At 42.2% G+C, this 16,959-nt stretch overlaps 1 protein-coding gene across 1 annotated transcript in view; it reads left to right on the top strand.

The window, feature by feature from the left end:
- Positions 1-16,959, top strand: part of TNFAIP6 (TNF alpha induced protein 6) — a 156,903-nt gene that overhangs the window by 117,480 nt on the left and 22,464 nt on the right. The window contains exons 3-4 of the mRNA XM_085645597.1: positions 4,719-4,880; positions 13,809-14,037. Coding sequence (XP_085501723.1) covers positions 4,719-4,880; positions 13,809-14,037 — 391 coding nt within the window. The remainder of the gene's footprint in view (positions 1-4,718; positions 4,881-13,808; positions 14,038-16,959) is intronic.

The following is a 16,959-nucleotide window of genomic DNA, read 5'->3' as shown; positions in this document are numbered from 1 at the left end:
TGCCAGGGGCAACACACTTAGACAATCTTTATGTCCCAGTTTCATTTCAAAAACCTCTCAAAGGACATGGTTACCAGCCAAAGCCAAAGGGTTCTTTAAATGTGGGACCTGTAGTGTTTGCCCCTTTGCGCTAAACAAGACAACTACCTTTAAATACAATTCTGACAAAATGTATACAGTCAATGATTTCATTAACTGCAATTCCAAATTCGTCATTTACTGTATCATCTGTATATGTGGGAAAATCTACGTAGGCAGCACTATTAGACCACTTAAGGAACGGATACAAGAGCACCTAAGGGCCATCAGAAACAACAATGCCCAATATCCGTTAGTCTTACATTTTAACACTTCACATAATCATACAGAACTGATCAGGATAACTTTTCATGGCCTTGAGGTAATACTACCACATCAGAGAGGCGGCAATAGAGTTAGCGTTTTAAGACAGAATGAATGCAAATGGATTATCTCCCTTAGAGCAGTAGAACACGGTATCAACATCGATAAGGAATTATTTGAATTTCTATAATTCAATGCTGTATGTATCATGAGAGACAATCATAATTTCTTGTCCTTGAATATCATGTAACTTATGTGTAGTTGATTGTCAATAATTACAATGTGAATATGTGTTAAAAAGTAACAAAAGATCATTTGTCACATATGCTTTAAATAGCAGTGTTTTCTATATATGTAGTGGCTCCAGGATTCCCACTCCGCATGACCTGCTGCTATCTGTCCTTTTCATTTCTGATCTCCAAATATCTATTATATAGCATTAGGACTTCTCGCCTGTTTAATACCACTGTGGTTATAAGGTTCTTTTTTACAAACATAATTATGGTGCTTTACATTACCAGTTTTTTACGAGATTTGGGATATTACTAGACAATGACAGACGTAACACACAATATATACATTCGACCATCTTAAGATGGCCGCCATTATATGGACACTAACTTTGACTATCAAATCCTTAGTCTACTTTCTATTTCAATGACTTTACGTAGCACGTATATTTTAAGCAATGGCGGGAAGTACTCCATCTCTATACGCCCAGAAACTGTGGGAGAGCTCGTAACATTAGCAAGGTGAGTGTAATACTGGTTTTTTTAAGACGCGATGTTCTTAACATGCCATTTAACTTAACGATAATCCAGACTTGGAACATGGCCGAGACAGCATTATGCGCGTTTACAATGGCCACTGTTGTACTTTCGTTCCGATTAGTAATAACACTTAGACTTTAGTCGTTTTTTTGGATTGATAATGAAACGTACGAGGCATTTCGCATAATAGGTGCGACTTTGTGTTTCATGTAATACGCGGTCTCCTAAACGTGCTGGGGAAACCTAACGGCAACACTAACTATGTACACGGACGAGAAAGCACTAAGTGTTGACGTAATGGCCACAGTTAGACTGTAACATTAAATTCACTTTTTTCAGAATATTTAATTAAGGGTAAACACGCGCTAGGTTTTCTCTTCGTAAATGACATGTACGGGGCATCCAGTGAATACCTGTTTCTACTATATATTTTTCTAGAGGGGACGGATCCTGGTCCTATTTGTCGTTTCAAAAATTACAGCAACGGAAAACGCCGATAGTGTCTAACGTGAGGCACTTCGTGTTAAATACACTTGACCGACCTGTTGAGATTAGGTAAGCACTACCAAATGCATAAATAGACGACGTAGTAGATATCATGATAGCAATATTATTAGCATTTACATAGGGTTACATCTTTTTTACAGGCTTTATTTTAAGCCATATACATTGAATACGAACGAGACATTGAACCCTACAAGGTGAGACTTTATCACCTTGAATAATATTACCCGGAGTACCTTACGGGTTATTCTTTTTGTTCTTATCTGGTACTTGACATGGGCACTCTTATCAACACTCACCTTTTGCACCAATTGCACGTGGATGATTCATTTGGGGAGTTTAAGAACACAGGACTAAGTCACTTTGTTTTCTTTCTTTTACTCACGTTCTGTCCACTTGGGGAGCTTTCCGACATCTATCTCTCTACGAATTACGCGATCTAGGGGACCACTCTTTTGGGGGGTACTTTCCCTTGGAGCCGTGCTCTTATACTTTTTCTTTGCACCTGCATGTACGGTGCAATATAGATTAAAATATTGGTTATATATCTGCTTATACAGAGTATTAGATACTATGTTTTTCTCTTTCCTTGTATGTATGCAGCCTTGAGAAAGCCCGTTGGGCGAAACGCGCGTCGGCTGCGCTGTGAAAATTGGACATCTGTATGATTACCAATGAATAAACACAACATATCCAGTCATATCAAGAACAGATATCGATTGTTTTTTTTTTATGAAATTCACAATTAATGGACTATACCCGGAGAAAAGATTGTTAGGGGTGTATGTTACTTTTGGGGTGTGCTGCATTGCCTTCTTAACATGACTTGTATTACACGCCTGTCAAAATTGTTTTATGAATGTCCAGATCTGAGACAGTTTATAAATAAGATTGAGATTTTTATGACAGAGGTGACAGGGGTGCGGATAGAGATTACACCAACGGTGATGATGCTTGGAGTGGTAGAGGAAGCAGTAGATCCACAGGGAATGTATGAATTTAGGTATTTTATATTGATATCTGTGGCGATTGCAAGACTGTGTATTGCATCATTATGGAGGGAGAAAGAGCCACCATCGTTTGAGATGTGGAGGTGTAAACTTTATTCTATATATAATTTGGAACATAGTCTTTACGCTCTTAAGGGCTCTCAGAAACGCCGGTTAGATACCAAGATCTGGGGGGCGTTAGTTGAGTATCTACAATAATCCCTTTTCTCTCCCTCAACTCTTAAGCTAACATACCACTTTCTATTTCCATTTCTTTTCTTTTTTTACTTATCCTATGTTCTTAAAGGGCTATAACATGACTGAATGTCTGATCCCTGATATGATTATATCTCTGTGAAGTATGTTGAAACAATAATGCGATGAAGAATATGTAATGTTCCCTCTCAGATTATGTTGTTTTTCTGTATTTATGAATGTAATCGAAATGTATGCTGATTTTATTGGCTTAAAAAAAAAAAAAAATAACACATCAATCTATGAGATTTCACTGCATCTATGAGATTTCACTGTGCCCCTTCTAGGACGCAAATGCATCAATATCTTACGCCTGCCTCATGACAGGCACATTTAACATGGGACTTGCCCATGTGTAAATGACCCATTGCTGGAGTTTCGTCACTTTTGTGACACATTCCAGCACTGCGTCATTTTTGTGTCTACAGATACGTCAGAAATACTGAAGTATCTGTAAGTCCTTGCGACATGATGCATCATACTGTAAATATGACGCAGCATTGGTGTCGCAAAGAGGACGCAATGAAAAGTGACGCATCACTGTTTTCTCACAGCGATGCGTCACTTTTCATAAATGAGGGCCCCAGTCTTCCTTATAACCATCAACACTGTGCAATACCGCCCTTAAACAGACACACTAAACTCTGCAGGTGGGTACAAAGACGGGCCTTACCAAGTGCCACGGATATCCTCCTGCAAGTACACATCTCATCATAATTGTGGAGAAAGGAGGAAAGGAGGAGGATTTAACTTTCTGTGGACTCCAGGCAGGGAAATGAAAATAAAGGAGCTACAAAAAAGGGAAGATGATGTGTGGTCTGCGTTGGGTTGAAAGAGGACAGGGTGGGTGAGTGGAGGAGTAGGTATCGAGATGTGTATAAAATACGTAAGTGTATTTTAGTGTCTATGAGAGAGCGGGAATGGCCGGCCCATATGTCTCAGCGAGGGTCCCTAAAGTCAAATATATATTATATTGCCGCACTGATAACGGCCAGACAGAGGTGCCTTGTGCATGCCAGGTATATTACTCATTCAGAGTGTCAGAGAAGATCCAGGGCTGATGAATGAATAAAGAAGATGCCCGCAGGTACTCTACTTCCAGGTCAGCTACCTTATTTTCAATATTGCAGAGAGTTCAAATGTTTTTTGTTGTATAATTGGAAACTGGGTTTTACGGCCATATCGGAATTCCGAGAAGTGCAGTTTTATTGTATGGGGTATTATTGCAATTGCAATACACCTGGAGAAGTTTGCCCCCAGAAAGTGGCCTGGAATATGCGGATTAATTACCCGTGGAAACTAATGAGGAAACGCCAGCTTCAAGTCATGTCAGGAATGTCAGGGTAATTCTGCATCTCAGCATTCCCTATCCCCGCAGTAATTTCGTATATTGCTGTTCTCAACGCACTGGGAGGAGGGCCAAACACTTCTGTGAATATTGTTTATGTTTTTCAGATTATATCAAAAAAGAAAATTATCCTGAAGCTTTCAACGTTCTCTTACACCTCCCTTATCCAATTTAAAATCTATCTAAGTAAATAAATATTCTCAAAGACTCAGGGGTAAAGAGCTTTCCAGTGCATCTGCATTCGATTTTCTGTTTGAGAAAAAGTGAATAGCTGTATTGTGTGAGGGAAAAAGAGATTTTGTTTAACCCCCTCGAAGACTTTACAGCAAAGAAAATGTACTTGCATGACATAATGTCCTTGATTTAATTACATTCAGTTCTTACTGGCGTAAATGCAGTTAAAGTGGATGGAATTTTACTTCTTTGTGTTCCATAATTAAATAGAATTGACAAAATCATAATAGGGAGGGTCACTAGAGAGAGCTCACCCTTATTTTCCTATTTTTCTAGGTTTCCATTTATGTGCTGCTGGATGGCTGGCCAAAGGCAGAGTTGGTTACCCCATTGTGAAGGCCACATTTAACTGCGGCTTCGGAAAAACTGGGATTATCGATTATGGGCATCGACTGAACAAAAGTGAAAGATGGGATGCTTACTGCTACAACCCTCATGGTTTGTGGAAAACAGACTGTTATTTTCGAATTTAGTTTCTGTTTAGTCATCTATGCTTCCATGGTAGATTTTACGGGGATAAACGAAGATTAGTCACTGTCAAAACTCTAAATCAATGGAATTATAACCCAAAAGTTATAAAATGTCCTGTGCATAATGTCTCCTGGTAGGAAAACGATCCATATCGTGCAATATGCATGCTTGTTTCTTTCCTGAAAGCGTACATAATAAGCAATATTTTGGCTGCAAAAATGTTCTTCGACATGTGTTTTACGTGTTCTTAAATTTGTCTAGCTTGTACTCAAATTGCTCTGGGGCAGTGGACTTCAAACTTTTTATTGCCACGTCTCCAGTCGAAAACAAAACTTCATGAGGGCAACATTTTGCACAATTATTCTATTAAACTAGCAATGTTTAAATATGTCTACATCGCAGTCCACTTCTGTTAACGTTTGAAAATTGCAATCATAAAATAATTGATTGCCAAACATACCATTCTGGTCAGGCAGGCATTACTATACGTGTAAAAGTATCCACAGTGTGCTTATTAGCAATGAGGGTTGGGGGTTCTGAAGAATATTTACAGTCCCTACCCTTGACACCTTCTCCCAGACAGGATATAAATGATAAAATATGTTAGTGATGGCCCATTACATAGCGGCTTACTGCAGCTTATTGTTTTCAGCTGAAAGCAAAGCACTGTTATCAGCCAAATACTTGTTTTGGCCAGAGCCTGGCACCCTCCCCCCCTTACAGGATCACTTGAAGACCCCCTGGGTGGGGGGGGGGGGGCGCCTCCCAGTTTGAAGACCCCTGCTCAAAGGGTCACCTGAATTGATACATGTGGGAGTGACAACTATCGTTTAGTGGGAGGAAAGGGCCAAACGCATAGAAATCACTGGCTAGTTGGTGAAGGGGGAATGCTGGGAGTCAGACAATTATTGTTATTAGAGAAAGACCATAAACCTTTCTACTTCAAAAATAAATATATAGTAGCAATAGTCCTTTAGGTACCATAAATGTTCTTTGGTCTTAGATTTCAACATATGTATAGGTCTACGGGGCCCTACCCTTCACTCTCTCCTCAGTTGACATCTTGAGGCAGAGACATACCAGCATTTTCTCTGTTCTTCTTTCCCACTCCCCAAGACACTGACAGAAAATAGCAACTCTAGCACAGGGATAATAATCCTGGGACTGTCCACAGTCATCTACCACTAAATTCCGTTAGGAGAGGTTAGGGTGAGCACTGAATCAAGTGTCAAATATTTACTGCGGAGAAACTTAATATTAACATTTTTCTGAAGATGTTGATCGACGATAGTCATAATCTATTTGAGAAACCTGCATTAATGGTATCGGAGAGTATGATTAACCCCTTCGCTGCGGCGGTAATTCTGCCGCAGCGCTGGGGGGTGCGGGGGGGGCAGCGCGGTGGCGCGGTGCTCATGACGGAGCCACTCCGTCATGAGCCACGGTTGGGCTGTGCTCATGACGGAGTGGTTCCGTCATGACTCCGCCCACGGCGCTAATCGCCCGCACAGGCGGGGAATTAGCGCCGCGTGGGCGGTGCGGCCGCCAACGGCCGCAGCATGACGAAACCACACCGTCATGAGCACACGGCAACCGTGGCTCATGACGGCGTGGTTCCGTCATGAGCACGGAAAGAGTTAAAGGATCTTGGGTCAAGATCTAGTCAAAATAAAATGCCTTGGGATGACACACTGCAAGTCTGAAGAACTCGCCAAATGCTGGTCTGACTTAAACGCTGCACCAGGGAGAATGTGGGTGACACTAATGATACAGGGGGAAGGCCCCTCCAGAATGTACTCCTGACACTTCTGGAGACCCTAATGAAGGTTAGCCTGATTTCAGAGACAGTGCATGGCCTACCTGCCTTAACTCCTTTGATACAGAAACTGTTGAGAGCAGAGAAAACTCGAGAGGAGACTGCGCAAGTACTGTTGTCAATGTCAACCCGATAGCATGTGACTGACAGCCACGCATTCATTAGGTAAAATGGAGACAATGCCCACAGAAGTGCATGTAATGTTTATACTCTGCGCCTATTCCAGGTTGTCATATCATTAGTGCAATGCATTCTGGTACTTCTAGTCTAACATCTCTGAAACTAAATGCTGACTGCATTCATATTGTATGAATACCTTTTCCTCAATGACTCATCACTTGGATTATCCATATATAGCCAATTGCTTGTTGTCATCTGTTCCGTAAACTACAACTTTGGCTAAATTCTACAAGGTTTGCTTGCCCACCCACGGGTGACACAGGTGAACTCAGTTCAATGTACCTGTGCTGAATGTAAAAGAAAGCTCATTGTAGCTCCACAGAACTACACCCAATACATTGTTGAAGTCGTTTTTGCTTTTGGGCTACTTACAATCCCTGTATTGGGATCAGGGGGACCGTGGTAACAGAAACAAACCTACTTTGTTATTAACAATATCACACACACATTGCACAAAGAAGAATAGACACTTTCAACAAGGCAAACCTGTCTTTCAGCACATTCAAAATAACTACACAGACTATCATAAAAACAGCAAGAAGGCACGTTGTGAACAATGAGAATAACATGAACATTTCTAACACAGTTAAAATGTCATTTAAACCGTAACACTCTGAAACATACTTCAATGCACTATACTTGGAGAGCACTAAAAAGTTTAATAAGTTGCAGTCTAGATTTTCTTAGGGAGAAGGCAGTCGCAGCTGCTGCCAATATAGAGTGGTAGGGCAGCGGGGAGGCTAATAAGAATTTTTTTTAAAAGCCTTAGCTGAAGCTGCCGGCCACCTCAGGCCTCGGTGCTCCTCCACTCTCCTGCTCCCAGCAGTCCTTGGGACACCAACACAGACTCCCCGTCCAATCCAGATGCTGCTCTCATGCTAAAACCAAGCTTGAGAGAAGTGCTGGAATTGGCCTGAGTGGGCTGGTTTGAAGCTCGCTTATGCACAGGGCGGCTGTGCCATTTCTCCACCTGGATGTGGAACACAGCTGGGTTGGCGAAACCTAAGTGTGCATGTCGGTTTGGCCGTCGTAACACAGCCGGCCAAAATGACATGCACCCTTACAGTGCCCACCACTCCTCCTCCTTGTCATGGCCCGGTCCTACCCCTCCCTACCCACGCATGGCTCAGAGGCTCATCCAGTCACTTAAAAAATAAAATAATAATACAATTGTTTTATTACCACTTTATGTCACATGTACAATGGATCTTTGTCTAATATTAGCTTTTCATCCCTCGTCACCTGCCCTCACCTCTCCCACCCCAGCTTCCCTGATAGGAGTCGCTAACATAACCATCAGATATTCTGGCATTCCGGGGAAATCCTGGATTGATGCATACTTGCTGTAATATGCCGGCTTTATAGCTTTACGAATCTGTGCCCATATGTAAGCCCTTGCTTGAAGCACTTTCAGCCTCACTAGTTTGTAAATTTTTTGTTTCTAAATTTATACTAGAAGTGGGATTTGCCACCCATGGACATCTTTCAGCATCACCTTATACAAGCTCCCACATGCTACCGTTTCTTTTAGTAGGCATTTGCAGTTTTTTATTTGGAAGGCCCAAGCATATACTCGGAAATCCAGGAAAGCAATCCATCCCTTTCGGGTGTCCTTTACAGTTTCTTCCATGAATTGCGTGGGCCCCTTGAAGCCCAGATGAATCAGCTGATGTTGCCCTGAAGCCACCCTTGCCATTGTTTTTTGAAGACTAAAGGAACTGCATTAACCAGGAAGGTGCATTTCTGCGGGATAGTAATTTTTATTAAGTTTTCACTACCACAGATCGTTAGAGATAGATGAGACCAGCTAAACAAGAGAGCGTTTACCTCCTTCAAAAAATTCTTAAAATTAAGCTCTGATATGTTATCCACTTCCTATATGATTAATTGCCAAGCTATCTCATCTCCTTTTTTACTCCAGGGTGAAGCTCCCCCATGTTCCAAACCAGTACTCTCTGTCTTGGAGGTGTAAACATTGTAACCGGATAGCTTCCCAAAGTCCCAAACCAATTGTTCTACTACTTGTAATGACTCTTTTAAATTAGTTGTATATATCACCAAGTCATCCGCTTAAAGGGAGATCTTTTTTCCCCACCTCTCGTACCTAAGTGGGACTATATTCTTTTCCTCTCTGAGTTTCCCTGCCAGTAGTTCAATATATAGATCAGAAAGCAGGGGGAATTGGAGCAACCCTGTCTTGTCCCCTTCAGGATTTTAAACTCTGCTGCCGGGCCACCCTTATTAAGCATTTTGGCTGAGGAAGTGGAGTAGATTCTTTGGATCACACTTCAAAAACTTTGACATATGTTTCTTTTGTTTTAAGATGGCATTCATATAAGAACAGTTTACTCTGTTGAATGCCTTCATTGCATCTAATGTAACAACAGCTAAGGGAATCCCAAAGGTAGTGGCAAGATCGATCGCACCAATTAGCTCATGCGTAAGCTCATGAAGGTATCTACCCTTCATAAAGCCCTCTCCGCCACCAAATGTAATCTTTTGGCAATGATATTAATAAACAGCTTAGAATCGTTGTTTAATAGTGAGATGGGTCTGTATGACTCACCCAACTTGGGATTTGTCGCTGGTTTCAAGATTAAGGTGACCACTGTCTCACCCCATGAATGTGGGCGAGATACCCCACTTCCTAATATTTCACCAAATAATTGTGTCAAAAAAGGGATTATTACCTCTCCTAAGGCCCCATAAAACTCATTTGGGAAGCCGTCTGAGCCCGCGGCTTTGCCTCTCATACTTAACTTGGATGCCTTCCTCACCTCTTCCATTTCTATTTCTCAATCTAACTGGCATCTCTGTTAGTATGACAATTTGTTTAGTGATTCCCCTGCTAACCATTTTTTCACATCTTTTTCGGATACCGTTAAGTTATCTCAGAGAAAACCTTTAATAAGACTGATTCTATGCCATGAGTGTTTGAGTAAATTTGCACTGTTGCCTCATCTTTTATTTCATGTACCAAATTCCTGGCCTGATCTGACCTAACTTTTCATGACAAATATTTCCCTGCAAGATTTCCCCATACTCTAAGTGAGCCAACTTACTTGCCTCCCACCTTGCCTTGGGGCGGGCCGCCACTACTGATCAAAGTTGTTCCCTCTTTGTTAGCATTTCTTTCCCGACTGCCTCTCTTTCTTATAATGACAACTGCTGGCCCAAAAGACAACTTTCCAACTGATCCAAGACTCCCTCCGCTGACTCAACCTCTGTTTTATACTGCCTGAACTTCTGGGAATAAACACTGATCAACCTTCCCCACATAAAAGCCTTAAAGACCTCCCAAACTATAGGTGTCGAAGCGGAGCCAACATTCAAGCTCAGGAACTCTTCGACCTCCACTATTAGTCGGTCCACCACCTCTGTATCCAACAACAGTGCCCTATCAATTGTCCACCAATAGGGTTTCTGCTGTATGGTAAGTGCCAAGTCTAGGACAATTATTGCATGGTCGTACAGGTGCATCGTAACATGCTTAACCGTGCTAACATCCTCACAAATTGCCCGTTCAACTAAGAGAAAATGTATTCTTGAAAAATAGACAGACTTTTTATTATGAAAGATATATCCCCGTTGTCGCCCTGATCTCATCCTCCATATCGCACAATCCTATCTACTTCATCACATTTTTTAGGTACACCTGCATTTTAGGATCTACATTAGCTTTAGTGTTATCGGACCTGTCCAGATTATAATCGCTTATTGTGTTAAAATCTCCAACCATAATCATTAGGTCAGATAAGAATAATAGTTTCTGAGAAACAGGGGATCAATATCTTCCACGTCAGGGCCATAATAACCCACCAACGTGGGTCTTTTACCATGGGATTGAATGTTGGCAATAGCCCATCTACCTTGCCGATCCACTTCACTCCCAATGCTAGTTGCCTCAAAATTCTGTTTTATCAATATTCCTACCTCCCTCATGTTACAAGTGTGATCTGTACATATAATATCTCGTATCCATTATTCTTTGCGAAAATGTTATAGGCATTCCTTCTCAGTAAGATGGGTCTCTTGCAATATTATAATGTGAATGGTTGAATCCCTCACATATTGTAGCAGCTTATTGTGTAACCTTATCCACCTGAGTCCGTTAACATTCCATGAAAGAATTTGAACCATTACAACCATCTTCTTAGTCTTGGGTTTTGACTCTTGCTAATCTTACAGCATAACAGGTTACCTCTTACAAAAAAACTCACAAAGGCTTCTGAGGACTTTGGATACTTTGTTTTACTTTTTTCCCCATGTTGCTCCCCACCCAGTGCTCCCTTTACCCATGCCCTTGCCTTCCACCCTCCCTGGAGAACAATTCCCCGTGTCTTCATGGCTATTCTAGCCTTTGGGTGCCCATGATGGAAGTCCACAATCAAAACCTAACCGCAAAACTAAAAGAAACAGGAAAGACAAGCTTTAATGTGATCCCTTAGATTATGCATTTTGTTTCTGCACATTACTTTCAAAATGGTGGAGAATTTCAGTTAGGCAGTAGCTTCAAGAGCGTTAAACTCCTCCATTCGCTTGACTAGTTCCCACTATTTGTTTAAGGTGGACCAGGAGAGGTCTGGCCTAATCTCAAAGGGGAAACGCTGCCTTTCAAAGATTTCTCTTATAGTGCACTTGCCAAAATTTGATCTTTTATAGCGTGTCAGAAACTTTATCAATATCCTCCTTGGTTTAATCTTACCCGGGAGCCTCCTGAATGGATCCCTATGTATCCTTTGAATATCTCTTGCCAGGTCAGCCTCTGGAATCGATGATAAACCAGCTGCTTTAATTAAAAAGATAAAGAACCTCTATTTATCCTCACCTTACGCCCCCTCTTGTATATTTAGGACTCTTATGTTGTTCCTTCTGGCACTATTTTCTAGAGATTCAAACCTATCCTTAATCTCTCTCTCCCTGAGCTTCAATTCCTTAATCTCCTCTCTGTCTGTTGTGGAGGCCACTTTTAGCTCTTCGACCACGCTCTCCAAGGCCAGAGTTATTTCGGACAGCGAGTCCAGCTTTTCTGCCAGAGTTTTAAACACCCCTAGGATTTCCTTCTGATTTGTAAGTGAGGAGGCCAAACCGTTTCTCACTTCCAAGCCAAAGCTTGCAACATTTTTCCACTGTATCCCCTTCTGGAGATTGCTGCTCTTCATCTGTGAGAGTGACTAGGGCGCCCCTGCTAATCTCTGTTCCTCCTCTATTCGCCCCTGACCAACTCCTGCATCTTCTGTTACCTCAAGGGGACTCTCCCCTACATTAGACAGGGTTTGAAACCTGTTTTTATGTGTTAAGTTTACCATCCAAGCTGTTGTGATGTCCTGTAGTCCACCCACAACTACCTTTTGGGGGCGTGGAGGGGGCTCTTGGACCTGGTTGTGGGCATTGTTGATTTACCAATCAGTCCCAGCTCTCCCACTTCAGGGCTAAGGAGATCCAGCCCACTTGACCCTTTGCCGCTAGTATCTTTTGGGTGAACTTTGAAATCAGTCCTCAGAAAGGCGGTTTCTTTCAATGGGGACTTTTTCTGTACACTGCCCCTAGCTCTCCATCCAGGGTTTGTTGCCTTATCTGCTTGCTTGTCCTCCGTATAGGACTTAGTATTATTCTGGCTCATCTACTCCCCCGTTTTCGCCTCTGGTTTTACCTTAGTTATCTTCACCCCCTCTCCGCTATGTTTGACGGGGGGCTGGGAAAGGCACAGCCTTGAGGCACTTCTCAGTGAGTATCTTCCTCTTGGTCTGACTCCCCCTTAGAAAGGAACTTCATACCTGCTAGAAAAAGAATGCGGAAGACTGTACTTGCAGGTTTACGACCTTGCATGGAGGCAATATTACACATTTCTTCGATTCACAAAGGTCTCCCAGAATATTCTTGGGAAAGGATTATGAATTCTGTCATACGAACATGCAGAGGCATTTCTGCCAGTCTAATTGTACATAGTATACACCTGCATACCAAGGATACCTCCCTATCCATGTGCATAAACCTTCAGGACATATGTGTCAGAAGACACCCACTGCCTGCCCCAGGAGTATACCTATTCACATACAAATATTCTTAAAATTATAAAACAATCTTTTGTGATTTGCAAAAGTGGTTTTAAACTTTTTTTAAAAGGCTGTTTGCACCAGTAAGCTAAACCCTCGTCACAAGTTATTTTGTGAACCTCGCCCCTTTTCTTTAAGGATTTTCTTCTTGTCTCTTAAGTACAATTGTATTCAATAAGAATTCACAAATGTGACACTAATATGGAAAAAACACCTTTATTCAAGGTTCTATGTGTTCCCCAGTGTCAAAATATACCTGTTTCTCAAATTAGTAGCAAAAATCAGCAAATATGCATTTATTTGCAGCACGTTTCCTTTGAACAAAAAGTTGCCATTTTATCAGAATTTAATGTTATGATTCAGCGTACTTTGAGATGTAAAATAGCCCCTCCTGCACTGCAATGCAAGCACTAAAAACTAGGAGGAATGATGCAACATACAGCGAATAGTGTGAGGTAAGAGAGAATACTCATGTGTTATAGACAATACCCACGCTCTGTATTTTAAACTATTCTAACAATAGATTTTGCAGAGAGCAAAGCTGTCAAACCACACCTAAACAATGGGATCAAAATCACGGAAAGTGTTACAATTGTAGGAGAAGTGCTCATATTATAGTGCCAGTCTGAGGGAGATAGGTTTACCGTAAGTAAAACTTTACGACAGCGAGGATAGCACCTCTATGTGAATATTTGGAAGCCGCAAACATAAGGAAAATAAGCATGAGATCCAGGCACAGCAAATAGCATGCAATGAAGGAACATCGAGTTAGGAATTATTAAACAGATTGAAATGTAATTGTCTTGCAAGAAAATAGTTCACATATGTTTTGTTTCTTTACAGCGAAGGAATGTGGTGGAGTTCTGACTGACCAACAACGCATTATTAAATCTCCCGGGTATCCCGAGGAGTACGAAAATGAGCTAATCTGTTATTGGCACATTAGAGTAAACTATGGGCAGCACATTCGTATACGGTTCCTGGAATTTGATGTCGAAGATGATACTTCGTGTTTGTCCGATTACCTGGAAATATATGACAGTTACGATGACGTTTATGGACTCGTGGACAGGTAAGGATAGGTAGAATGAAAAAAATACATATATGTATCTTTCAAATGGCAATAGGTGGGATTGACGATGAAATGAATGTACTTTTTATTTTTTCTACAAAAAGAATCCATGGTATCCACTGGTGAACCTCTGTGTCCACCAAAGAAACAATTCTATATACAGCAACCAGGAGTGGACGGCGGGTAAGGAACCAGCTCAGGCACTAGAGGCTGAGCCGGGGAAGCTAAAAGAAACAAGCATGGGAGGGGTGCAGCAAGCAATGGAGGGAAGGATGATGGAGCTACACCCAGCACATGGGGGGAGGCAGCAGGGAAACAGCACACAAGGGTGAGAGCTAGAAAACACATGCATTGTCTTGGACGGCTGAAATAAAAAGAAAAATGTAGTTCCCTAAATGTGAGCAGTGGAAACCTACAGCCAATCAAGGCAATGATAACTATACTATGCTTGAGGGAGGAGCAAACATAAGAAATGGAAGGTAAGTCAACTAATAAGAAAATGAGAGTGACGATAAAGCCAATCAATGGCACGCAATGGATGGGCTCTAAGCCCACTGTAAGATTTTGGTACGGTCTACAAGAGGTATTCGCACATAGACATTGAGTGGCTGCCAACTCAGGAAGGTGCGGTGCGGCGGGCGGTGGCGGGGTGGGGTGGGAGGGGGTGGAAGATGACGGAATAGGTATGATTAAATAAATAAATAATACCTATTTTGTCGTCTGTGGGCTTCGCCCCTGCCGTGCCCCGCCTGCTCCACCGCCCTACCCCTCTTACCTGAGCCAGCCGCCACTGTAAACATCTAAAAGCTGTCTGTAGGCAAGACCCAAAAAAGCTACTCCTCGTATGTGTTACTAAATATAATACTGATAAAAGTGATTTAAAAATCAAGATCCTTGTAATAAGTGTTTTAGGAATTTCCAGCCTTTATTATGCAGGGAGGGTTTAGTGTGATAACACGGCAGCGCCCAGGACAGCCACAGGATGACCATTGCGAATGGTGAGACCACCGACAAATTTGTAACTTTGTGGCTATTCATACACATTTCCAACAAGTTATAACCTGCACAGTTAATTTTAGTGTGAAACTAGCAATGGTAATTGTGAGGTTTTGGGTATACTATATGATATGACTGTGGGGACTTATTCTGAAGTACACTCGCAAATAATATCTTGGGTCCAATCAGCCTTGTTTACTTAACCTTAGCTCAACCCTGGAAGCAGTAAGGCTTGGCAAAGGAACTTAGTGTAACAGCATCAAACAATGAAATAAGAAAGTCACCCAACAAGAAAGAGACAAATTAACAATTTCTAAATATAAAGCATATTTGTATGAATTTGTAGAGAACTTTATCATCAAAATCCACTTAGGGTTCTGGAGATACAGATTTTAGACATTTTTATCACTTTCAAATACAACTGCAAACAACAATTTTTCAACAAATCCAACCTGGAATAAGAATCGGGGGCAGGAGAGGATACTTTGGACAGTTACCTGGCCACCCGAGCATTTTTAAGGCAAGTTCCAAGCTTTACAGGATGACCGCCATAGACATCAGTGGAGTGGTCCTGCTGCTGAGGATATAGGCAAAAGATGCTCAAAGGATGAGGTGCGGGATACAGGGGTTTCTTTATGGTTGTCCATCGGTCCACTGCTGATGTGGGGCGACTTTGGCCACAGAGAGAGGAGAGAAGATCACACCTCGCTCTGCGGTAACTGCCTTTGTTACTGGGCCTGGGAGTCGTTAACACGTCTCCCAATGCGGACAGAAAGCGGACTGTGTGCCAAGGCCTTTGTGAGGCCATTGGACTAGCTGGAGTGCAGAGTGGCAACTTTCTAAAAGTTGCTTACTTTATCAGTGACACTTAATTTGGCTTGGGTATCAGATGGGGTTTAATGCCATAATTAATTTGATTCCTTACATGACCCAGTTAGTTAGTCCCATTCAGAGCTTAGCCAGGATGGGAGATCAGCCGGTAACCCAGTGTTAGCCATTGGGTCTACTAATCTTTCCACAGCCAAACGACAATTTGGAAGTGTTGCTGTTGAGACATATAAAAATGATATGTCCTACCTAATAATATATAGCTCCCTGCCAAAGGGCTCCATACACCTTCCTTAGGGGAGACTTACATATATCATTAAGGGAAGTGGGGGCCTTGCCATTAGTTGTACTAGCAAAGTCTAGGGGTAGCACACTGGCACTGAGGTCTGGTTAGCAGGCCTCAGTGCACTCTCAGAGTTGAAAATCCAACAGCATCAATCCAGCATTTTTGGGGGTGAAGATGCATTTCCTTGCAGTAAGTATTACATTGATAGTGGGAAAGATCCCGTCAATCACTGTTTCAGGAGGTGCATGGAAAGAGGGAACCTGAAACTGTGTAAATGTAAAAATTGATACTTGTATAGCGCACTACTCACCCGCAAGGGTCTCAAGGCGCTTGTACGAATACCGCTGTGGAACCCATCCTGGCTTTCCCTGTGAGGCGTCCACTCCTGGGCACCCCCAAGGTGGAGGCCAGGCATCCTTAGCGTTGTGGGGGCCGTTGTGGAGATTAAGCAAGCTATTGCCCAGAGTTGCAGAATGGGACTCCATGATTGGAATGGCACTGAGGCGAGAATTATCAGGTCCATGGAATTTTTGAGCCCACGACCCGCCGATGCGGGGAATTGAACCCTGGTCCCGGGCTAGACCTCTGCATCAGGGTCTGCCGCTCTAATCATTGAGCCACACTTCTCCATGTACATTTCTGCAATATATATCCCTGGTAAATGTCTGCCTGATGGTCAATCCACAGAAGGAGGAGTGGGGGAGTTAGGTGTACTTCCGGAAATAAAGTCCTACAATATCATGGAATGCTGATTTAAGTTCTTGAGAAATATCAACATCAAAAATATATATAAGCACCAGAATCCATCGCAG

The sequence above is a fragment of the Triturus cristatus genome, chromosome 3_1, assembly GCF_964204655.1.
Source record: "Triturus cristatus chromosome 3_1, aTriCri1.1, whole genome shotgun sequence".
Lineage (NCBI taxonomy): Eukaryota > Metazoa > Chordata > Amphibia > Caudata > Salamandridae > Triturus > Triturus cristatus.
Note: the sequence above shows the minus strand (reverse complement) of the source record. Positions and strands in the feature narration are given on the sequence as shown.